General features: G+C 40.9%; 1 protein-coding gene across 1 annotated transcript; it reads left to right on the top strand.

Moving 5' to 3' along the window:
- Window positions 1–7,735: 7,735 nt before the first annotated feature.
- LOC128738146 (toll-like receptor Tollo) lies at window positions 7,736–24,634 on the top strand. Its single transcript, XM_053833036.1, has one exon. It carries the CDS (start codon window positions 8,696–8,698, stop codon window positions 12,743–12,745), a length of 4,050 nt encoding a protein of 1,349 aa, XP_053689011.1. The 5' UTR covers window positions 7,736–8,695; the 3' UTR covers window positions 12,746–24,634.
- Window positions 24,635–26,838: the final 2,204 nt, after the last annotated feature.

Here is a 26,838-nt window from a genome sequence, read left to right as displayed (position 1 = left end):
TCATCACCAACTACGTGCACTTACTCGAAGTTGCGCTCCTGGAAGAGGCCGAACTAGTCGAAGCCTCTGTCAATGGAACGATTGGTTTGACGATAAATGTAGGAAGGTGATGGACGAGGAGAACGCTGCACGAGCGGTGCCACATGTCAGAACGTGGAAAGACACAAACAGAAAAGGATGCAGTGAAACCAAATCAAAAATGCAAAAATCGACGTAAAAAACCGCGTTAATTCAAAAATCGTCATAAAAAACCGCGTTAATTCAAAAATCGTAAAAATAAACCGTGTAAAAAAAGACTTGAGTGTAATATTATTCGCAGTTACTTAACAAATAGAATGCAATCCGTGACGATCGGCGATGCGCGTAGCTCATTGCAAAAAAATAGAAATTGGTGTACCTCAAGGTAGCAACATTGGTCCATTGTTATTTTTAATTTATATCAATGACATTGGGAATTTAAAATTAAATGGGATACCAAGATTATTCGGATGATATGGCACTGTTTTACCCCTGTGCAGACATTGGCAGTGTATTATCGTCAATGAAAGATGATGTGCAAGTTCTGTCACACTGCTTTGACGCGAATTTGCTTTCACTTAACCTGACAAAAACAAAACACAGATCGGACTCGATTATCCGGGTGAAAAATTTTTTTTTTATAATGTTAAACACGTTTTGATCATGGATACATTTAAAAAAACCCAAATTAATCCACCTAGCGGCGTAACCTGGCCTTTCTACTAGATCATTTTTTTATTTCTCAGTATCTGAATATGTATCTATAATTCAATTAGCCATATTTTTAAATTTTAATTTACTGGTTGCTGCGAGCAACTATTGTATTTTCCTTACTAGACTCCAGAATGAATATATGTAGTAAATTAATAAGGCCATTACAAATCATTTCTAAAGTTTTTGTCAACCCCCCCCCCCCTCCCCTTGAAAATGGGCTTGAAAAAACGGGAGGCAAAAAAATAATTTTTTTTATAAAATCCATTTTGTGTGGGCTCTACAGTCTGCAAAATTCGAAAAGTGAGTGTACGAGTTGAGTTAAGGCTTCTAGCACGAAACAGAAATGGAAATTTCCGAAAATCGTCTAATCTTTTTTTTTTCGTTCTAGTCTTTTTTTTGTAGAATTTTGCGTAGAAAATAATAACGTATATATTATAAGCAAAAATAGTTTCGGTTTTCACGTTTAAACTTTAAATAAAAATGCTTAAAACCTTTGCTTTGTTTTTTTTTTCGCCAACACCCCCCCCCCCCCCCTTTAGAGTGGCCAAACATCGGAAGGACAAAAACTTTATAAAATATTTGTAATGGCCTAATTCAAAAACCAAAGTGCCACAAACATTTCCGATTGCGGGTAACAGTAAGGGAAGAAAATTACGATTGAAATGTTTCAGAGCACTTCCTGCTTAAAACGCTGGAAAAAGAGCCATTTTTGTTTCGACTATTTTTAATTAGAATGAAATTTTGCTGATGTGTTGAATACCACGTAAAGATGTATTTTCTATTAAACTTAATTTTTTTCGACAAGCATAACTGTTCAAAAGGGCGTATTAGAAATGCAATCAATATTTTAATATAGCCTATATTTTAATATATAGAGGTCAATATTTTATATATAGCCTAAATTATGCTCTAAAATCTGGTGAAATGTTATCGATATGGACACTCCTTCGAATTTAAAAAAAATCTTTAAAATTTGACATAATTTTCTAAAATACCCAAGTTTTATTTTCTTTCCATAAAACTCAAACAAAATCAAATTCTACGTATAATTTTGATCAAAATATTGATCAAACCTCGTGATTTTAGTCATGACCTTGAAATGCGGTCAGGTATATATTAATATATTTTTTTGAAACGATGGTTCTACAATTGATGAAGGAACGGTAAAAGAAAGTAATGAAGAAGGATTTTTTTTCCAATTCCCAAAATTGGCACCGGTTGGTCCTCCTCACGGTTAATGGGAGCATCTTCCTTTTTACAGAAGAGAAATTTTTGTTAAACCCTCTTATTTTCTTTTGCTTATATCTCCGGAAATATTTGGTTTAAGAAAAAATCATCTCCACATTTCCAAAGAAAATTGTTCAAGAAATCCTAGAAAATATTATTTTTTTAACGGCAGTGCCACCAAATACTTTTTAATTCGATTTGAAAACCAAATTTCTTTTCGATAGCTCTTCACCAGATTTTAGAGTATAATTTAAGCCATCTTCAAAAAAATATGAGACAAATCTGAGGGAACATGTTTTGAGATAATTCTCATTTTATGATAATTTGTCATGGTTTTTCATGAAATTTTGAATTTTTTTCTTTCAGTATAATTTTTTATTGAAAATACACTTAATTTTCGACCACTTTTTCTTTGACGTTATTTGAACAAATAAGTAGGTTTTGAAATATGAGTTTTTGAAAACATAATAAAACCTCATTTAAACGCTTGACGAAAAAAATAAGTTTCATGGAAAATGAATCCTTGCGTGATATCCAACATATCGGCAAAATTCATTTCAATCAAAAATAGTCGAATCAAACCGTTTTGTTGGTAGAGCTGGAATTGCTCTTGTATTTCAATTCACTTTTCCTGTATTTCAATGCAAATTACAAAACATACAAACATACACACATACATACATATACACATACATACATACATACACACATTCATACAAACATACATACATACATACATACATTATATACAATCGACTTGATTGATACATTTTGGCTTTGCACGTACAGTGCTTGAGTGTTAAAGTTTGAATAACTTTTGAAGGAATCATCCGATTTTCAATAACTCGGTTTCGTTTGACAGATCCCAACAGTAATTTTCAAATAATAATAAATTGTAAAGTATTTCCCATTGAATTAATGCTTATATGTAACAAAAGTATGTTTTAAATACTTTTGTATCACATTTCTTTATGTAACTTTCAAACCACAAGCCCGATCATCATGAAATTTGGAAGTTAAGGTTTTGAAAGGCTCCCATTTCATATACAATCAATTTTGTTCAAATCAGTTTAGGGACTTATGAGATAATGTAGTCCCATATTTTTCGTATTTTATACATAATTTTTGAACTAAAAGTCCGATCAGTATGAAATTCAATAGCGACCATTAAAAGCGATCATTAAAATCGGTCCAGCCATCTCCGAGAAAAGTGAGTGAGTTTAAAAGCGTTACATACACACACACATACATACACACACACACACACACACACACACACACACACACACACACACACACACACACACACACACACACACACACACACACACACACACACACACACACACACACACACACACACACACACACACACACACACACATACATACACACAAACAGAAAATGCTCAGTTTTCGAAACTGAGTCGAATGGTTTATGACATTCGGCCCGCAGGACCTTCTTTCCAATTTCCGGTTTTCCGAGTGATTTCTATACCTTTATACTATATATTTATATAGTAGAAAGGCAAAACCTATTTTAAAAATTTTCAAAAAATTGATTTGAGGGATAGTGGACTTATAAGTTATTTTTGGATGACAAAGAGGTCGCTCAGTTCAGTCGTAATACTATCGGCATTACAGCCCTATACCATCATAAATACAAATGATAAAAGTATGTTTTCTTCAGTGTTATTGTTGATAATCTAACTCTACAATTCTCCTATTTACCACTTTTTCAAATTTTGTTTGGCTGAGGCACTGTAAGAACGCCTTCATCACGACCAGTGATGAAACCCTCGGCAAAGCGCGCAGTGGGCGGAGGGAGTGGATTTCGGATGAAACTTGGAGGAAGATCGACGAGCGGAGAGAGGCGAAAGCCGGCATTGAGCGAGCGCGGACCAGATCGGCTAAGACAGCTGCCCGTCAACGATACGCCGAACTGGAGAGGGCTGTTAAACGTGCTTGTAGGCGGGACAAGAGAGCCTGGACTAACTCCCTAGCCGAACAAGGAGAAACCGCCGCCGCCAATGGTGATATCCGTTTGTTGTACGATATTTCTCGCCGCCTTAGTGGTGCCAGGATGAATACAAAGATGCCGCTAAAGGACAGAGCTGGTCAGCTATTGACTGACCGTACAGAACAGCTTAAGCGATGGACTGAACATTTTGAACAACTCTTCCGAGTTTCAAATGTCAGAGACCAACAAAACCAGCAGCGTACGACGCCTACAGTTCGTCGAATAAATCGCGTGAACTCGGAGGCGCCATCGCTGGATGAAATTGTAGCAGCCATCAAGAGTATGAAATCCAATAGAGCGCCAGGGATAGATCGTATTTCAGCCGAAATGCTCAAAGCTGACCCATCTTTGTCAGCCCAGATGATGCATCAGCTTTTCAGCAATATTTGGGAAACCGCAACTTTTCCGGTGGACTGGATGCAGGGCATATTGGTCAAAGTCCCTAAGAAAGGAGACCTAACGGAATGCGGTAACTGGCGTGGCATCACGTTGCTCTGTATTACTCTCAAAGTACTCTGTAAGGTAATCCTCAACCGGATCCAGGAGAAGATCGACGCTACTCTCCGGCGGCAGCAAGCTGGATTCCGTGCTGGCCGATCATGTGTAGACCATATCACAACGCTCCGCATTATATTGGAGCAGATCAACGAATTCCAGGACTCTCTTCTGCTGGTGTTCGTTGACTTCGAAAAGGCGTTCGACCGACTCAATCACGAAAACATCTGGGGCGCACTTAGGCGTAGAGGAGTTCCAGATAAGCTAGTCCATCTCATCGAGGCTCAGTACGAGGCGTTCTCGTGCAAGGTTTTGCACGACGGCGTCTTGTCCGACCCCATAAGGGTTACTGCTGGCGTGAGACAGGGCTGCATTTTATCACCGCTTCTGTTTCTCATCGTTATGGATGAGATATTAGTTGGAGCAATTGACAGTAGACCAAATCGAGGATTGCCTTGGAATCCTCTAACGATGGAGCAGCTAAATGACCTCGACCTAGCCGACGACATTGTCTTGCTCGCACAACGCCGAAACGATATGCAGAGCAAGTTAGACGACCTCTCCGAGAGCTCCCAGGCAGCAGGTCTCACAGTCAATGTAGCGAAAACTAAGTCTATGGTAGTGAACACTGACAATTCCACCAACTTTACAGTAGCGGGACAACAAGTTGAGCAGGTAGCCGTCTTTCAATATCTTGGTAGCCAAACAACGCCCGATGGTAGTACCAAGACTGATATAGCCACACGGATCAGGAAGGCCAGGGGTGCCTTTGCAGGTCTGCGAAACATTTGGCGCTCAAACCAGATCACTCTACGTACGAAAACCCGAATCTTTAATTCAAACGTTAAATCCGTACTGCTGTATGCCTGCGAAACGTGGTGCGTCTCAGCGGAGACAACGCAAAAACTGCAGGTATTCATTAACCGGTGCCTGCGATATATTATTCGTGCCTGGTGGCCTGATAATTGGATATCCAATGAGGAACTCCATCGTCGGTGTCATCAACGGCCGATAGCCACAGAAATTCGTGAGCGTAGGTGGAAGTGGATCGGACACACCTTGAGGAAAGGAGCGAACGAGGTTTGTAGAGCAGCACTCGACTGGAATCCACAAGGACAGCGTAGAAGAGGCAGACCCAGAGGCTCATGGAGACGGAGCTTAGCCAACGACATCCGGGCTGTAGACGAGAACCTGTCCTGGCGACAGGTAAAAGCCATGGCGGGTAACCGTCAGCAGTGGAGATCTCTAATTTCATCCCTTTGTTCTGCCGGACCGGCGGACATGGACACATAAGTAAGTAAGTGAGGCACTGTAATCAAAAGAGCAAAATCAAAGCGAAAAGAGCTTGCCAAGTCTGCTATGGAGATGTTTCATGTTGTGGAAAGAACTTCCACACTTTTAAGACCTTCAACAGTAATTCAGAACAGAGGGATCAAAACTATTAGTAGCCTTCCATTGCGTTTGCCAGGCTGCTAGATAGGATTGAAGCACTGACCCCGCAATTGTCTTGTACTCTTGATAACAGGCTGTTAAGTATGTTAAACAAATACAGAAGGTCAAGTTTCGAGAATGGAATGTATCACCTAAAATTTGCTTTGCTTTGTTGGCTGCTTGTACCTACAGAGCAGAAGCAGAGTTCAATAGCCAAGCTAAAGTTGATACACAAACGCACCAACAGGAAAAAGGAGTTGTGCAGAAAATCGAACTATTTGGTGTCTTTTTGTTCGAGATTAATTGCAATAAAATGCACTAAATTCAGTAAACGCTTCAGAATGTTTTGCAAACAATATATAAAACCTTTCCGCACCGGTTTGCAAAACGATTGCTATTATTGCTGAAGTTGTAATTAGTTTTTTTTTGTATTTCAGAAGGGTACTTGATTCGAAATACCTGCACAGTAACAGCCCTGGAGTTTGTCTTTTGAAGCTAAAGATTTGATAGACATGAGTTAAAATGGTGTCTCTATCTCAATTGTATAATTCATATCATCATCAATCGTAAAATTTATTACGCTAGATTGTAGCGATCCGATCGATATCCAAATAGATATCCAAATGGTATTGAGAGAGACAGTAGTAAAATAGTGAAACCATCAAAACTCCAACGACAAAACTAGTCATTTCAATTCAATAACTCGTAAAAAAATTCGCATTAACTCGTACAGTTACTGTAAAAGCGCAAACACAAAATTATCTAAGCAGCTTATTCGCTAAACCGTTTTCCCAAAACCAATTCCTCAATTTACCGAAGCAAATAATCACACGGCAGAAGCAAATGTAGAAGAAATACACAAGAGACAATCACTTTACACGAAGCTTCCTAGAGTAAGTACGTACATTTTCTTGAAAGCACTTCATCCAAGACCATTCTTCAAATTCCGCAAACAGCTGTCTTCCTCAATTAACCATTCATCCAATTTGCTCGGGCTAGAAGCTTGGCTCAGAAAGCAAAAAAAAAGCCGTCGGGCCCTGGCGCATCAGCTAAACCGATTGTTACAGTTTCCTTTTTATCGTCAACCATCAGCAAAAACCAACATCCGAGTTCATTCACTACAGCACCGGAGCGTACCTGCCGCAGTACTGCTTGCTTATTTAGAATCACTCGCCAGCACCGATCTACGAAGTGAAGAAAAACCCCTTTTCTGATCGGTTCCATCAAGCATATCTCCTGCTCAAGAGCTGCTTCTTTTTCCCTTCGGTTTAGCTTGTACATCAGTAAAGTGAAGAGACAAAACCTGCCCTGCGCCAAACAATCGAACAAGGAGCGAGAGAACACAGAAGCATAAAATCGAACATGAATTCATGCGATCATGCTCGGAAGCCCGGCCAGGCCAACAGCAGCGGCAGCAGCAGCAGCGAAGACAAAAAGAGGGCTATTGTGTCTTTTTCTTTCTTTATCCGGTTGGCAGAGAATGGAAATCCTCTCGGAGTACGGTGTATGGTGAGAGTGCTGATATCTCGAGTTGTCCTTGTTGCACCTTTGCACAGGATAGCTTTTCTTTTGTTGCTGAGAGAATGCCAGTATGGCCGTTCAGGTGAGAATCGGTATGTTTTGATCGTACGAGCTCTCACAGAGAACGAAACATTTCCAAGAAAAACAGGTTTCGATCGAATGTTTTGCTCACCTTTGCGATCGCAGGCGGTAGAGAAAAAATGCAGGTGAGCAAGAGAGAAGAAATCGAGCCGCGAACGATCGCGACTGACGTTTCAATGGGCTGATCTTTCGGAGCTCAGTTTACGAGTTGACTTTGCAAGCAGTGCACGTGTGAACCTGTGCTCGTTTGTCGGTTGCATCGAAGTTTTTTTCTACTTCTTTCCTTTCAGTGTGAAGTGGATCTGCTCCACTGAGCTGACAAGCCAATTATCTTCGTGCAAATTAGACTGGATCGACCAGCCAGTGATACGCGTCGGTGTTGATTCCGCAAAAGTTAAGCTACGCGAGCGCGATCGATGACCGATAGACTGGACGCCGCAGGATCGTCGCAGATTCCAGCTCTAGAAGAACGAAATTTTACGCAACTGCCGCACACACGCGCATGCTCGGCTGTTGTTGGCTGGTCCGCTCTACTCGGTCCGGACCGCGGCATGGCAGAATAAAATTGGATTATTCAATTTTATCGCGACTGTAAATTTGAATTTACGATCAACTTTTATGGATTATTTTATCAGGATCATTTAATTTAGAGGAAGAAGTGAAATGCGTCTGGCCAATGTGAACCGACGGCTAAGAGTGAGGTGTTTTTTGTTGTTATTACGTGTCTGATGAATGCTGGCGAGGAGAAGATATGAAAAAGGACCCGACCAGCCGGTGCAAAAGTGATCCCTTGGGCGAAAAATGAGGATAAAAGTAAAGTAAATTGATAAGAGAGGCCGATAATGTAAAGTGAAATTTATTCGTTTTCTAAAGCGCTGATAAGCCAGGGGCAAGGTGAAGAAACCGCTTCGAAAACAGCGATCATCGTGATCAAAACAGAGCAGCTTGAATCTCGCCCAGAAGCAATCAGTGGATATCGCGAAAGACAGTGCAAAGCGAACAGAGAAACAATTATTTAATCAGACATGTCCAGAGCATATACTACGGTGTATCTGAAATTTGTAACCGATTAAGCGACGGTAGAGGGAGTTTTCGGCTCTGTCGGTGCCGTCTGTTGTGTACGGAAATTGTGAACTAGCGGGGCCACTGTGTCAGTGACCCGGGGCTTCAAAATTGCCAACCTACGAAGATGCGTTCCTCACCGGCCTTGCTGTCGGTCCTGTTTGGCACCATTTTCGGTGTCCTCGGCGCGTCGCTGAGCAAATCGTTGCTCTCGCAGGCTCCGGACGAGTGTCGATGGTCCGGTTACAGTGAAGACGATTTAACCCTCGTGTGTAGACTTAGAACTATCAACAGTGAACTAGAGAATACGAATTTTAGTGTGCTACATCCCGAAAACACGATCCGGCTGCGGTTGCAGTGCAACGACGGCTTGTTTTTCCAGTCCAGTATTAGCCCGGGAAGCTTCCGGCAGCTGTCCGAATTGCGATCGCTCACGATCGATTATTGTAAAATAGCAAATCTAACCGATGGTTCCTTTAGGGGTCTCAAGGAGTTGACTAATCTGACTCTGCGGACACACAACACCGACTGGTCGTCGGTCAGCTTGGAGATTGCCCCGCATGTTTTCAACGCGGAATTATCGAAACTGGAACGGCTGGATCTTAGTCAAAACAACATGTGGTCCCTGCCGGACGGTATGATTTGTCCACTGACCAAGCTTCAATATCTTAATTTGACACAGAACCGGATTCGCGATCTGTCGGTGTTTCACTTCAGTGCGTCACTCAGCACGCGATTGTCGAAAAAGTGTGGAAGTTCAATTTCGGTGCTTGATATTTCGCACAATAGCATCGATAACCTACCACCGGCGATTTTCTCCGGATTGGGAAAACTGAACGAGCTTCGATTGCAAAATAACGGTCTTAACTTTATTGCCGATCGAGCACTGGAAGGGTTGCTGTCGCTTTCCAAACTTGACATCTCCCTTAACCGGTTAACAAATCTCCCACCGGAGTTATTTTCCGAAGCGAAGCACATTAAAGAAATCTACCTTCAAAACAACAGCATCAACGTTCTCGCACCTGGTATCTTCAGTGAGCTACAGCAGTTGCTAGTTCTGGATCTATCCAACAACGAACTAACTTCTGAATGGGTAAACCCAGCAACATTTAAAGGTCTGTCGCGGCTTATACTGCTGGATCTATCAAACAACAAAATAACGAAACTGGAACCCTCCATCTTTCGGGACATGTTCAACCTGCAGATCCTCCGGCTGCAGGACAATTTTATCGAAACCTTACTCGAAGGTACATTCTCCGAATTAGCATCCCTGCACACACTCGTCATCTCCAACAATCGGCTCTCGAACATCGAATACTCCAGCTTCCAAGGCTTGACCAGACTATCACTACTATCGCTAGACTACAACCGAATCTCACGCATCGATCGATCTGCTTTCAAGAACCTATCCACCTTACAGGACCTGCATCTAAATGGTAACAAACTGCTGCATGTTCCAGACGCCCTGTATGATGTTCCACTGCTCCGAACGCTTGATCTTGGCGAGAATCATATCAGCAATATCGGCAACGCTAGCTTTAAAGACATGGTTCATATGTACGGCTTACGACTTACCGAGAACAACATTGAAGTAATCAGGAAAGGAACATTTGATGCCATGAAATCACTGCACATTCTGAATCTCTCGAAGAACCGGCTGAAACGTGTCGATCAAGCGTGCTTCGACAACAACACCAATCTGCAAGCAATCCGACTCGATGGAAATTATTTGACCGACATTACGGGGCTTTTCACCAAACTACCAAATCTGGTGTGGCTCAATATTTCCGACAATCATCTGGAGCTGTTCGATTATGCACTCATTCCGACCGGCTTGCAGTGGTTGGACATTCATGCGAACAAGATCGCCGAATTGGGCAACTATTTCGAGATCGAGAGCCAACTGGCGCTCAGTACGATCGATGCCAGCTCGAATCAGCTGACTGAAATCACCGGCAGTGCGATCCCGAACAGCGTGGAGTTGCTGTATTTGAACGATAATCTGATATCGAAGGTGCAATCGTATACGTTCTTCAAAAAGCCAAACCTAACTCGTGTTGATTTGTTTGGCAATAAAATAACGACACTCGATCCGAATGCACTGCGAATTTCCGCCGTTCCGGACGACAAACCACTGCCGGAGTTCTACATCGGCGGCAATCCGTACCAGTGCGATTGTAATTTGAACTGGCTGCAGAAAAACAACGTCGACTCACGAACGCAACCGAAGCTGATGGATTTGGACAGTATCTACTGTAAGCTGCTGTACAACCGGGGAAGGACGTACGTCCCGTTAGTGGAGGCACTGCCCAATCAATTTCTGTGCAAGTACGAAACGCACTGCTTCGCGCTGTGTCATTGTTGTGATTTTTATGCCTGCGATTGCAAGATGGAGTGCCCGGCGCGCTGTACATGCTATCACGACCAGAGCTGGACCTCGAATGTGGTGGACTGCTCGCGGGCCGGCTACGAGGAAAAACTACCGGATCAGATTCCGATGGACTCCACGCAGATTTATCTAGATGGAAATAACTTTCGGTCGCTGAGCAGTCATGCCTTTCTGGGGCGGAAGAAGCTGAAGATTTTGTTTCTGAATAACAGTAATGTGGAGGTTATCAGCAATAGGACGTTTTATGGGCTGAAGGAATTGGAAATTTTGCAATTGGATCATAATCAGATATCGGAGCTGAATGGGTTCGAGTTTATTGGACTGGATCGGTTAAAGGAACTGCTTTTGCAGTATAATAAAATATCGTCGATCGCCAATCATAGCTTCGATCATTTGCATAGTTTAAAGATTCTCCGGTTGGATCATAATCGAATTGTTGAGTTTAATATGTGGCATCTGCCAAAGCAGCTGACCGATTTGCGACTGTCGGCTAACCCATGGTCCTGCGATTGTGAGTACGTGGAAAAGATGCGCGAGTATTTGAAAATGTTCGATTTCGTTAAAGATAAGCTGAAGATAAAGTGTGCGGTAACGATCCTGCCGGGCAATGAGACAGCACTGACGGTTGGTGGGTCAGTGAATGGATCGTCCCACCCTGCGGTCACCAGTCAACCAGGAACGGTTCCGAAAGGAGTCCCGTTGGATTTGACTGCCGGCGAGTCACCGGCCGGTGGTTTCTTGATTTATTTGGACAACAGTACGACACTGTGCAGCGGCGCAGTGCCTCTCGATAACATCATCAACGGAAACTTGACATCGCGCAAGACGGTGTTATCGCCACCACCGATCGAAGGTTACATCCCGTTGCTGGTGGCTGCCCTTTGTGGATTCCTGGCAATCATCATTCTGACGTTGCTTGTGTTTGTCTTCAGGCAAGAAATGCGTGTTTGGTTTCATTCGCGCTTTGGCGTTCGGTTATTTTACCGGAATACCGACATGGATAAGAACGAACGGGACAAGCTGTTTGATGCTTTCGTGTCGTACAGTTCGAAAGATGAGGCTTTCGTGGCCGAAGAGTTGGCCCCGATGTTGGAAAATGGTGATCCTTCCTATAAACTATGCCTACACTATCGGGATTTTCCCGTAGGTGCCTACATTGCCGACACGATCGTCCAAGCGGTGGAATCATCCCGCAGGACCATTATGGTCCTGTCGGAAAACTTCATCAAATCCGAATGGTGCCGGTTTGAGTTTAAATCTGCCCATCATCAAGTGTTGCGAGATCGCCGAAGAAGACTGATTGTTATCTTGTTGGGAGAAGTGCCCCAAAAGGACTTGGATCCCGACATACGGTTGTATTTGAAAACCAACACCTATCTGCAGTGGGGTGATAAGCTGTTCTGGGAGAAGCTCCGATTTGCGCTACCGGACGTTCCGAACAATCAGCGAATGCGGCAGCAACCTCCGATAAGTATGACCCACTCCAACATCCGAAACAACTATCAGCTTAGTCGAACACCAAATAATAGGAATAACACCAACAACCAGTTGATCATGCTCCAGCAGCAGCAGCAGCAACAGCAACAACAGCAGCAGCAACCACCGCAACCCGATCCGAGGGCTGCACTGCGGCAGCAGGAACATTCGCCACTGCATCAGCAACCACTTCCGTTGCCAGGACTGGCTCAACAACCGCAGCCACCGCAATTGCTGCAACATCAGCGGCAACAGGAGCCACCTCGGGGAGGAACCAACGCGTCACCGCGAACGGTGGGGATCCACATATGACCCCAGCAGCAGCCTCCAGTGTGATAAAATCCTGCTATTGTGTACATAGAACGAAGCGATGAACTCTTTAGCAAAATTTAGAAATTTTCCGGATCGTAAAACAAATGTGATATTTAACGATTAAGTCAGTAAATTATAATGCCGTACTTGAAGTGCCCGCGAGCGCATGTAAAAAGTGACACCCTATTTAGCCGCTAAGATTAACCCCGCATAAACAGAAAAACTAGGTGCAATTGTTTTCTCGTTTGAAGTTCTTCAAGCTCGAACTGACTGATATTTTCCAACTGGATCGAGAGCCCGGAATGCCTGTGTGTGTTTCCGTTTGTGCTGTGAATAATTGTACTAGTGATAGTGTTTCGACTTCCAACCTCGTCAACCATGACAGTGCGGTAGCAAAAAGTAAGCATTTTAATACGGTAGGAAGAAGGAAAAGAAATTTAATAAAGTTCGAGTTATACTCTGCATGAAAGAAGAGCCAGCATGAAAGAAACATGTGTTAACACACAAAAGAAATATCCCTCTGGAATGACAAACACAAATCAAATGCAAATACAAGTGCTCCCCGTCTCAAACGCTCTCCGTCTGCAACTCGATCGCTGCATCACCGTAACCTAGTAAGCGTTAAAGTGCAACCGCAAGAGAGGAGGAAAAAAACCAGTGTTGAAAAATAGTGCAGTTAGTCGCGTCTCGAGCGTTTCTTTTTTTTCCCGTCTTGGAAATAATTGTTACATCGATCGGCAGAAGAAGCCCCTTCCCAGCTGGGCCCGTAATGACAGTGTCTCCTCGGTACCGTGTCGCTAAGCTCCTCCACCAAAGTGGATAAAAATAAATGAAAAATGTTGTCCGTTCGGGTTGTCGAGAGTGGACGACAGCGGAAAAGATCTCCGAAGAAAAAAAAAACCGAAGCAACAGTGAACAGTGCAACTAGTATTCGATGCAAGAAGCGTAAAGGGCGATAAAAAGAAAAAGCAAAAAGCCGATAAAAAAGAAACCCCCGGTCGCAATTTAATAATGATAGTGACATTCCCCGGAGTCGTTACGGTCTCGATACGCGCCGCGTCCGCTACCTAGGATTTGCGCGCGTTCAGCCACCCCAACGTCCAGTCCAGTCCAGCCCGCCGATGCCATCATCGGCTTTCAAGTGCAGCTTTATTACACGATCATCAGCATAATCAACGTTTATTATACAATATGTGTATACGCGTAAGATCGACCTGTGGTCTCTACAGAAGCAGCAGCCTGCGACAGTGTGTGACCACGAACGGTCAACAATTACCGCGGCCATTGCCGCCGCCGCTGCCGCTGCCGCCACCAACTACAGAGGTGTCCTGCTCCTGCCGGAATCAACCAACGACATCCCGGGAATGTTATACAACAGCACAGTGCTATGCAGTTCGACTCGTCAAGAATCGCCCGAGTCGGCCAGGTTCTGTGTACAGCACCATCGTCATCGAGTTCTTACCTGTCCGGTCTGTTCGAAGCCAGGTTTCTTCTTGTATCGTTTTTTTTCTTTCATTTTTGTGCACTTATTACTGTTATTATTTATATATGTGAGACCATTCTTGGCCGGTAGAGGGCACGGTCTGGTAGGATCGAGAAACAGATACGGTTTTTTAAGGCTTTTTATGAGGAAAATATGTACGAAAGGTATTAAGGCAAAAACACGAACTCACACATTGCACTGTTGCTTGGCTAGAGGGAAATCTTTGCGGTTCAGGCGACCGACCGACCAACCGACCAACCGAGAAGTATGAAAGGAAAGCTATTTAGGAGACAATATTGAAATTATCATCTTTCGCCTGTTTGCACCGACATTCATGGCGATTTTTTTCTGCTCTTCTTGCACTGATTGAGCTGCTTTCCGTTAGGTGCACGGTACGGTGTGAGTGCACCGCACCGATCGACCGGGTCTAGCAGAATGCCATCTGTGGCCTTTTTCGGTGGCGAACTACCGAGGGCAACCTCGGTACGGCCGGAACGGCTTTCCGCTACGGCTTTCCACCGACCGGCACAAAATTGCGCTTGCGCGCGTTATCGCGCTGGGAGGGATTCACCTTTTGGCAGATGGGGCTTCTTGCCCCAAAGAGAAACCTTGCTATTATGCAATTAGCGATGTACGTTGAACTTGTTGCGGAAATTGTTTGGCCAGTTGGTAAAGCTGGCGATTAGTGTTTTCGTTTGATACGCTGTGGGTAATCTGAAGTTGAAATAGTGTTTACGTTATTAGCATTGCGCGTAAAAATATAGTGGATGCACAACAACAATGATTGCAAGAAAGCTTCAATTTCTCCGCGGTATAAATAACATCAACACTTGGCTACGAACCTGTTTACTTATTTTAATATCAAAAAGATGCTTTTTGTGTGGCTATCTGCAGTTGTTCATTCACGGAATAATTTGCTTCAGGCAGATCATTATTCGATTTGCAGCACCAAATTTCATTTTCTAAAATTGATTTCATTTTCAGTACTGCAAACTTCACTGAAATGGTCATAGCTTTTTTTTTCAATATTTTTCAATATACCAGTAAGTGACAGAAAAGCGATTGGCGATCATGTCATCTCTCTCAGAGGTCATATGAACGGTTTCAGATCGTGGGTCGGTTTCAAACTTATATTCGAAAGAAAAGGCAAATAGACTGAATTTAGAAACCTGCTGAAAATAACCTCCCGTACCCTATATGAAAATTGTGAACCTTGCTACAAATAACCGGTTGTTTTATTCAGTTAGTGCCATTGCACACCTAATGTTATGAATGTTTCCTGTAGCATTTTTCCTCAGCTTTCCATTGGTGGTGTTAAAATGAAAATCGGTTGGGGGGCACATGATGAAAACGGCGATTTTTTGATAAAATCCAATACGGCGACCAAATCCAAGATGGCCGCCAAAAAATTTTGTAATCCATTGGAAAACCCTGTTCTTCTTCTTTACAGAACTGGGCCATTTGTTAGTTCTTTCATGGCAAATTTATGACAAATCACATGATATAGATCTCAAGGTTTGCTTAAAATTCACCTTTTTTGAACCTGTTAGGCCCCTTGGCGAACGAGGGGTCCACTATTTCGAGGTATCAAAAGTGTAATTCTTATTTTTTAACAATTTTCAACCAATTAAGTGCAAAAGTTCCAATATTTGAAGACCTCGTGTCAGTAGCGGCCCCGTTTCAGCGCGAATTACTCATTTTATGAAAATCAAGAAAATTTGACTAGTCTTTATATTACGAAACATTCCTTTAAATCCAATGCCCTTCTGGTATGCAAAATAACGAAACATTAAAAAGATATAAATTAAAATCAATTATTCATATTTTTGTAGATTCAAATACATATGCAATACAAATACCAATACATACATACATGAAATACCCACAAGCCTGCACCGACAAAAATAGACACAACATTATCAAGGGAATTGACAAATAAACTTCAATGTGCAAATATTGTTAATTTTGTTACATATGCCAAACTTTCGGGTAGTATCAAAAAAATTTCTATTCGATTTAACGTGGAAGTAAATGTGTCATAAGAAAAACACGTTAAACAACCTTGTCAATGTTTTTGCACTGCAAATCGACCTAGTTCGCCATTAGCTCATATTCAATAACAAACCTTATAAAATTGAAGTGTAAGTATCTAAAAATATTTCACTGTTTAAACGTATAGCATTGAAGCGTTTTTCTTGTGAAATGCGTTTCGCATGTCTTTTCACTTGACATTGACGTGTCCCTCACCAGGGGTTGATGTGAATATCAAATCATTTCAAAGTGTTTTGCCATTAAACCATGATTCATGTGTTTTTCCTTTGAAACTATAGTAACTATCCCCAGGAGGAAATGTGTCAGGTTTCCACTTTGATCGCACAAGTTTAATCTTTGGGAAGATAACCATACGTCCCCTTTCCTTAAATCAATGGAGGTGCTTGGTATTCGACGCTTTCCAAGTGATTTCAATGCGTGAAATAACAGAAAACCAAGCTCAAACATAACATTTATCCATGTTATTTTGTTTTTACCTACAAAGAAAAGGATATTTTCTTTAAAATTAAGACTAATCAAAGACAAACAAATAGCCGTCTTCTTGCAGGTGAAAACAAAACAAAATGCGTCTCCATTGAATTAATACAAGTTTCTAAAAACTATGTAGAGCAATGCATTGATGGCCACCTCTCGGCATTTCCTTATTAGTTCCGTTTTAAAAGTAATTAGGCAATCTAAAAACATAGTAACATAGTTACATAGTAAAAGCCTGTATAATTCTGAAAAATACCGAACTGATTTTTTCAAAAATAGTCATGCTGTCTAGGTTTTACCAGCAACTAAAAATCAAAAGGAATGTGCAGAGTGTTACGTAGCTTAGGGCAAATATTTCAGGGGGTGATAGAGGATCACATTTGACGAAAAAATCCTCATACGTATATGGTCAACCCTCAATCAATCGCTCGGTCAATCGCTACAGAGTTATTAAACATTTTTAATTCTGGGATCTGTTTTCCTTAAATTAGTGCAAAAAGTATGCTAACTAGCTCGATTCTGTTGCTTTTATCCTTTTGAGAAGCAGAAAGTTTTAAAATAAATGCTTTTAAAGGCGTTTTTATCAAATTTCCCCTGAAAAAGTGTGATTAAATTGATTGCTTTTATCTACCAATTTGAAAAGCTGGAACCGTTGTAAAATTCATTTTTGTCGTGAAATGCCTATCTCTTTTAGTTTCGGCGCAATTTAATTTTGAACACGATGTGTAGAGTGTATTTCAATCGAATTTCAAACTGCACGAATTCATGCGTCACGCATAGCATACTAAATCACCGCGTGCGACGGACACGGTCATTAAAATAGTTTTCATTTGATAACAGAATTATTCAAATTGGTCAACCGACCCAGAAGTTATAAATTTAGAAAAGGTCTAAAGGCAAAAGCTCAGAAAAAGGCACTATAAACGTTAAAAAAATACTGGCCCAAAATTTAAAATTTGTTCAAAATTTTGAATCTCGTTGTATCCTTACTTTATCAAATTGCCATAGAGTACGTGAAGTAATTCCATGAAAAGTACTGTCGAAATTTGAAAATATTCCAATTTGGTTTACTCGTTGAAAAATCATAATCTTGAATTCTGATTGCAGAAACATATAAAATATTTATTTTTTCACGTTCATCATTATTTGAGGACCAAAGAGGCTTTCATTTTTTTGAATGTTTTCCACAAAGCTGAAAATTTTTACCTTATATTATTTGGTTGTTGATAATATGGTTTTCGACATAAAATTGAATAAAGTGACAAGCGTCATTTGACAAGAGTCAAATTTCATGACTTTTTAACAGTTTTGAATCCTCGAAGATTTTCAAATCTTCTTTCAAGATTACAGACAATGTTAGTTCCAAAAACACCCTTTAGTTGGGGTTGGAAATTGTTAGAGATAACCAGATTTTCGTTGTTTTCCTAAAATGCACATGTGGGGTTTCTCAATTAAACGATTAAATCTTTGTGCTGGTGTTTTGTGGTGCTGGTGTGGTGTTTTGTGCTTTGCAGATGAAAACAGAACACAATGCGCCTCCATAGCATTCTTAACATCGTGCATATTTTAAAAAACATATATTTCAAAAACAAAACAGTCTTTAGTTTTTTACAATTTTTGAGGTTAGTGATTTCAAATTAGCCTGCAATATATCTTTTACTTCAGAGCACTCAATAATACCTAAACTTATTGACCAGTTAAATGGAGACTTGTTTACGAGTTACCAGTTACTAGGAGAGAACCTTCATTGAAATTTTGAATGAATTTTCTTAAAGATTCTTAAAATATGAAGAATGTTTGATTTATCCTACACGCTTCATCTTCAGTTATCAACATGTCAATGTTCCATGTGTTGGTCTCGAACAGCATTCTTATTATTACGCAAAGCGAAGAAGATACATGAACCGTGATTCATCCAGTCATCAGTTCAAGACCTATACGCTCAAACACTCACTAAAATACCTTTTACAAGAATATTCTCTTTTCCTGTGTTCATACCTTTTAAAAATAATTACTTATGGTAATTGTTTCGACAAGACTAATCAGTAAACTAATTCAAAGGTTGTTATTCTGCCTGCAGGTGTCAGTCGGGGCGCACTGGCTGGAGGCACTCGGAACAGTTACTTTAAAAATCATGAAATATACCAAAATTATACCAATCCGTAACATTTTTCAACTGCGCAAATTGCCCTCCTCGGAAAACCGTTCACCGGAGAGACAAACGTACGTCATTTGCTAGAGTTTGTCAGACCTTCGCCCTTCCACCTGTGACCGCCCGCCAGCATTTGAAATGCACGGTCCAGCAGGGGACCGCGCGAAAAAGCCGATTTAATATGTAACAATTCTCATTTCGCATCTTTTTACGGTGTTTTACCTCTCCTCATTATGCTTCGTGCGATCTTTCTGCCGGGTACTGTATACCACTCACACCAACTCGAGTGGCGAGAAACAAAACATGAAACACCACTACATGAAGAAGAATCTCGAGAGAGAGAGAGAGAGAGAAAGAAAAAAACTCGTCATTCCAGACAAAGTGGAGTTCCGCGACCCAAAGCAACTTCAGCACCAGCTGGCGCACCGTGTGTGTAGAGTGGCTCACAGCGGAATGCATGTGTGCGTGAGTGTGGTGTAAATATTTTTATGTCTTCTCGCAAAACAACAAGAAGCGGTCGCCGCACCGTGATCGCAACGCTTGTATGCGAAAGATCCGAGTCGAGCCAAAATCGCATGCCAAGTCTTGCAGCTAACAAGCGACGAACCTCGTTAAAGTTTTGAGGTGAGAAACAAAAAATTATCTCATTGGTCGAGTTTCGACAATTTATGAGGGTAATAAAATTTTACCATTCTGGCTGTCGACCCCTGCGCTCGATTCTTTCCGTACGGATGAGTTGTGCCTAAAATGACTTTTTCATGTAATGGACTGTCACGCTGAAAGTGAGACCCGTATTGTATGCAAAAAAGAGATTCGCAAGCACAATGGCGAGGCGCGTGCGAGATTGATCTCAATTCGTCATGGCTTTACTTACATTTTCACGCCAACTGCTTATTCGCTCGGATGCGAGCAATTATCCGCGCCTTATCGTATGCTGTGCGCCTAGAGAACGCCCTGGCCCCAGCAATTTTTTGGGTGCTCGGTGAAAGCAAATCAGCGAAACACTCGATGAAGAAGCATGACTAAAAATAATAACATACACATGCACATCGCTCTGCAATGCAAAGTGGATGCTAATGCTCTTCGAATCACGATAGTAGATAATCCAGCTCGGTTGAAGCGAATGGGGCTGGATTCGAAGCCGAAAGGGAAGGTGTAAATCCGTGTTAATCGCTGCTTAGTGCTGATACTGAGCATTGATCGTGCACGGGAAGCTTTTTCCCGGTACTGACAGACTTACTGACTTTCGGATCTTGAACACATGTGCTTATGATTTATTGATTACTATAATTTTACTCTTCCGCTGCCGCCGTCTCCGGTTCACTCCGCTGAGAATGGTGACCCCGGTTTAGCGTGTTTCGATCCGTGATCATGGGTAGGTACAACCGTCGCCTAGCCGGTTGGTGCGTATCACATTTCTTTAGTTTTTCTTTTTAACTTTCGAAGTTCGTTGCTTTCTGTGGTTGCTTTCCGCCAACAGAACAGACTACGATATCAAGACTCGCTGCTATAATTATCGCCTTAACGCTTGTCAAGTGACAGATTCGTAGTCGCCGTCGTCGTCGTCGTCGCCATTCTCTGTAGCAGCGCAGCGAGTCCAATGTACATTTCCGCGGTGCCGCGTGATGATGGAATCGCGTAAATTTGATGTTATTAGCATGGGTTTTGTGATAGTGGGTTATCTGATACATGAGTCAACTTCTTCAACCGACTCTAAACTAACCCGACGGCAGTCAAGTCAGATTGATGGAGTTTGACGTTAAAAGCGACGTGGGTGATTAATGGATACCCAATATCAGTGGGTGACTTTTCGACTATTTTTTGACCAATTTATTGAATGTATTAAATTTTTATGCATCTTTTTTAAGTATTTCTTAAATAAAATCATTCGATTTTTCTTCCATTCATACTCAGTGTTTACTACCGAAATTTTGAGCCTTGCCTCTGTCATAGCTCCCTTCCGGCTGTTTGGCAGTGTGAAAGTGAAAAGCAACGCCACGTTTTTTTGGCGGCGTAATGCAGCTCAACCTCAAAACACTTGCCACCAGAGGTTCGCACCCATTTCGAGTGCCATTTGGTGTGGGGAAAGAGTAAGCCGACGCAGGAAAACAAGCAATAAAGCAGCTGTCATTTTCGATGGCCTTTATTGCCTCATTTCCCAGCATGCAGCAGGCAGCACCCCGGTCGATGTTGACCTCAAAACAGTGCAAGCAATCCGACCTCTTGCCCTTGCAGGTCTATTCGTTGTCATTTGTTTCGTTCAACTGATAGTTTTCTCTTTGGTATTGCCTTTTCACCATTTTACCCGTGCGGCATAAACCGCAAACCACCTTTCGGTCGGTCCTGGACTCTTCTTTCGAAAGATGCGCTTTGTCCGGCCTGGTAACGCAAACCGCTAGATACGAGAAACAAAAGGCAAAAGCTCCTGGTTTCGGTCGCTTCCAAAAACGGAAGTGAACGCTAATGAGTTTCGACGATCGGCACATTTGGTGCGCCGTTGGAGCGCTCTTCACAGCGGTGGTCACCGCAAATTCGTGTTCGAAAATTGCGGATAATTTGGTGGCTAACGTCACAGCCATCATAATCGAAAGCACTTATCGGATAAGATATAGGCGATCCGGTCGATGCGTCATGACCCTTGATGGTGGTCCGAAAGGAAAGCGGTATCGCAATTTAGCGGTCCACTTTGAGGTGCGAATTGGGCGGCTATGAATGGTTTGTTTTTTTTTTTGTCTGGGCTCTTTCCTCGATTAGGAAAAATTTTATGACGCCGACGGGAAGTGAATTATCACACGGGAGATGCTAATGGAAGTGATGTAAGATCGTGTTTGTTTATGTCGAAAAAACGAATCCATAAATGGGTGCAGCATACAATTCAATGCATGATTTGGGAAGCGAAATAGTTGGAATTCCTAGTTGTTTTATTTGTCGGCGTTGTATGATAGAGGTTATAGGATTAGGCAATAAACGTTCACACGCAGCCCTCACTGTATTACTAATGAACAACAATTAGTTAGTTTTTGTTGTGTCAACATCTGGGGGGCTAATTGTACCTACTAAGCGTAGAAAATTAACACGCTTGATAGCGGAAAAAATATCCCGCTTAAAACCATGTGGTCAATGATCTGCACCTCCTACCAGCATTCGTTAGCACATTTTACCGTTGAATTTGCCAATTTAAACTAATTAGTGGCTGCAGTCAGTAAAATGTATAAAACTTCGAAACAAAGCATACCGGACCACGATGATCCACGATGGTTAAATTTGCATACAAAGTAGGACGCTGAAGCAAATCTGGTTTTCGCTCCGGATTGCTTGGTGAATGGTACCTTCAAAAAGACCATTTCCAGAACCGATTAGGACATGGGGAATTTGTTATCATTAGTGAAGGTTGGGACTGTTTAAGCTGAACCATTTAAGCTCTATTTAGGGTATAACGGAGGCCATCATTTGAGCGAAATATTCGCTGCTAAGTTTACATGGACCTAAACGATTAGCCCGAGATTCATCAGATTGATTGCTAGAAATCTAAAGAAAAATAAGATTAGATTAGTATTGTCATTTCTGACCTTAATTCAAGACAATCATCCGCTATTTTTTGAAAGGGTTTTTTATTGCTTGAGCCTATGATAGCTCTATGATTTTCCGTTTTTTTAAGTAAAAACATGTTTCTAACACAGGGGAAGCAAATAAATAAGCAAATGTTTTTCAAAGGTTGATTTTGCTTCTTTCGAAACCTGAGTATGCCTGTTTAGAACAGTAAGGGTAAGTTTATTATCGAAGACTTTTTTTGTAATTTAGACTACGTAATATTAAAACAAAATCTAACGTGAAAAGTCATATTTTACTTTTATATTTTGATTATATCGTTACTAACAATATTTGTAAAATGATGACCGTGGACCAAAGTTAACGATCATTCCAGTAATTTTCGATAATAACATATCAATGAAAATTAAACGTTAATAAATGTTAGTCAAATGTGTCATTGTTTCCCTATTGTAGCATAGTGTGGTGAATGACCAAATGGTTAAAACCACATTAAAATAAAAAAAGAATTGTAGCACAGACGCTATAGAAACACATTACTATATATTTTTTGTCTTTTTTATTTCTTGACATGACTTTATACGCGGTCATGACATAAACTCTTTTTTGGAAAGGGAGTATGGAAAAATACCCAGCTAGCACCAACTCGTATATCAATGTACGAAAACTATCGTAAATATCCCCTAACAAACTCGAAATCGTAACTAAACCTGGACAAAGTGGGATCAAGTTGATTTTTTGTCGTATATAATGATAATGACTGACATACATACGATTTTCAGCACAGAATCGTAGAGTAGTACGGAGCGACTCGCGCTTAATCGGATATTATCGTATATAAATACTTATATAGTCGTAACGCTCAAAATTACTCGTAATCACGTATATCGCCTCCAAAATAATACGGGCGCATGTAATACGATTTATTTAGCATGTATATCTGTACGTAATGCTGATTTTTACCTTTTTTATACACATGAAAATGCTAGCTGGGTAGTCAATAGTGTGCGAGCAGCAACACTTGAAAGGTATTGAGACAGCAGAAATAGCTTTGCCATAAAATATTCAAGGTCCATTTTCCTGGAAACTGAAGTTTGTTAACCTACATCATGTGATGTAGTTATTTTTTAATATATTTAAAAAACAGCGTTAAATGCATCTAATAATTCACCGCCTATTTCTACCGCCCTGCCCGAGCAGATAACTGTTTATCTTCTCTGCGGCAAAAAGAAAGATCTCTCACACAAAACCAATACTGCCGCTGAGCAAATGTGCGGTGCGTGTGTGGAAGGATAAAATTGGATAAATAAAGAGCAATAAAAAGGGATGTTAGTTTACATAATAAAATGGTGCGGTGGTGTAGAGGTATTACACTACGACCGGCGAGAGACGTGGGTTCGATTCTAACCTGTTATTGAATAACTCGATATATGTTTGGCCTACATATCGAAATTTTCCAGTTCATCCAATTAATTATTTCTCGTGTCAAACACTTACTCTTATCCAAACTCAAATATATTTTATATTTTTTACACGCAAAAGTACTTATTATCGAAAACTATTAACATATAAGTATTATAAGTATATTGTGCCCTTTATTCGCATTCTAAAAGCATTTAAACATATTTTTGAACAAAAATGTTACAAGCCAGTTGCTCTAACCGATATATGACTAATTTCAGTCGTGGAAAGGTTGCTGCAACTAGAAGTACGCAAAGTATATTGTTTGGAAAGATAGGGATCTCAAACAAAAGGACCTCATCTATTTCGAGACAAAGCTCAAAAATTCGTGTCTACGTCACCAAGAAAGGTATTGATTCATCAGTTTACTGTCTCTCTAATTGAGTGTTCAGAGCCCAGTCAGCACCAACTCGTATATCATTGTACGAAAATTATCGTAAATATATCTTAACAAATTCGGAATCGTAAATAAAACCTAATAAAGTTCGCACAAGTTGACATTCCATAGCTGACCAACATACGATTTTCAGCATATAGTCGTATAGCTGTATGAGGATGGTCGCGCTTAATCGGATCTTATCGTACAGAAATGCGTATATAAGTATATCGTTTAAAATTATCCCTCAGTACGTATATCGCGTCCAAAAGGGTATGTATAAGCCGATTTTACGCATCGAATACGATTTTGTTGGATACATATCGGCACGTAATTTTCATTTGTAACCTTTATATATATATATATATATATATATATATATATATATATATATATATATATATATATATATATATATATATATATATATATATATATATATATATATATATATATATGAAAATGCTGGCTGGGAGGCCACAAATCGGCTGAAGAAGCTACAGAAAACATTTTCTCTGGGTAGACATACGGTCTTAGCGCAGGGGAAAAAAGACCTATATACTGTGATAGACTTGTTTTGCTTATAGGCAAAATTGGGCTCTCCAATCGAGCAAACTAATTAAAAATATTGGCTTAGCATTAACATTAGATTGGGATACTTCTTTTTGCTTGTCAGGCTCATCCAACGCCTTTATAGCCGAAGTTTCCGGCAGTAAGTGGCTGATATTATTTCTCCTGCAACACTCTTTTTCCTGTATGGACTCGTCACTGCGACCAGTATCGTTAATCTATTGTGATGCTGTAACCTGCACTGCATTTCTTTATGCCATTATCGCTATTGAACGAACGATAAGGTTCTATAATTTTTATGCGTCCTTGTGTATTAAGATTGCCCTTCCTTCAAAGCTTGCTCTACTTTGCCCACTCGTGTCGAACTGCCAATATTATCCCATATTACAACTGTCCCTAGTGAGGACTCATTGCGTTCTTCTGATCAGTGCACTTGAACTATAACAGTGATTTTTGCACTGTCAAGAAGCTTCATCGGGGTAATAAAGAATTCAGCATAAAGAAAGGCAGTGGCGACTCGTCCGCATGTTCAACCTGTTCATAGGACAGGCAAACAAAATTCAGCCCGACAAAATTTCGTTTGAACCGACGCATATGCAGTGCAATACGAATTTAGTTTAGTTACGAAGCTGATGAGCAAACCGTTCAACACGACATTTGAACGTTGCTTTAGAGATCTCAATGCGCAAGCATACCAGCACATTATTCCTGGTATCGATTCTTGATACTGAATTAGTACCAGGGACAATGTGTTGGTACGAAGGAGATAAAAAGAGAATGTGACACAGCTTTTACTCGAAAGCGCGGGCGCTTTATAGTCTCGTTCATCTTCAGCATTGAACAACTTACTACCACATATCCCTATGGCCTGCGCTTTGATTCCATATTTTATTTAGTTGGAAGCTAATGAGTAAAACGTTCAGCACGACGTTTGAACGTTGCTTTAGAGATTAGCACCAGGAACTGGTACGAAGGGGATTAGCAAATAGAGCGCGGTTGGCAATTTGGCATGCATTATTCGCAAAATTTTCTCATTAACTCGTTCATCTTTAGCATTGAACAACTTACGCATATTGCTTGTTGCTTGTGGTGCGTGTGATGTGGGCTTGTGCGCGCAATAAGGTGTGGGCAGTAAGGTGGTAATTCTTGAATTTGGTTCAATAGGTAAATTGAACGAAAAGTTTTCGGTTCGTAATTAAAATTCAGAGACGAGTTTGCTGATAAAGTAAACCGTCGTATTCCGTTGTTATTTAAATAAATAGGGATATTCACGTAGCACTTGCTATGTTGCGAATACGGAGTATTACGTATTTATACTGCCGATACTCGCATAACAGTTTCATCTCCATAGAAACTGGAACTGCAATGCGAATTGCGGCAGTATATACACCAAATACACCGTTTACGCAACATAGCAAGCGCTACGGTGAATATCCCTAATGTTTGTTTTATGATTAAAATATAGAAATGCGATAATAAAAAAAAAGCTGCGTATGAATTTGTATTTTTCGCTTGTTGAACAGGTAAGCTAAACCCCCACGAGTCGCCACTGAAGAAAGGGTAATGAGAGGCCTGAGAATAAACCCAGGCTTAAGGCACTTGACATTGAATGGCCTGATTCTATTAAGATTCGAAATCACTTCCAGAACTGTCATTGGTAAACTAATTACGACAGATTTCTGAAAAGCCTGATTGTGCTCGCAATATAGACAAATCGGCTGTTCTTCTTAGCGTTTTGAAAAGGATCCTACATTGCAAGTTGGATAGTTCAGTATTACTGTAAAGCTTTTGTGAATGATACAGCCTCTAAAAACTATAAATAGAAAGTTCCAAGCGCTTTCCTAGCTATTAAATGTCTAATCTAATCTAATATCACGCTAACGCGGTCAATTTTTGAAAGCATCTTGGAAAATGACGATTACTTGAATACGAATATTATTACTGGAATCAATATTTTTTGTTACTTCCTTAGTTAT

The sequence above is a fragment of the Sabethes cyaneus genome, chromosome 2 (assembly GCF_943734655.1).
Source record: "Sabethes cyaneus chromosome 2, idSabCyanKW18_F2, whole genome shotgun sequence".
In the NCBI taxonomy this organism is placed as follows: Eukaryota; Metazoa; Arthropoda; class Insecta; order Diptera; family Culicidae; genus Sabethes; species Sabethes cyaneus.
Note: the sequence above shows the minus strand (reverse complement) of the source record. Positions and strands in the feature narration are given on the sequence as shown.

What these genes read in the sequence shown, in the direction of transcription:
- LOC128738146 (XM_053833036.1), top strand. Translation starts at nt 8,696, where the DNA reads ATGCGTTCCTCACCGGCCTTGCTGTCGGTCCTGTTTGGCACCATTTTC.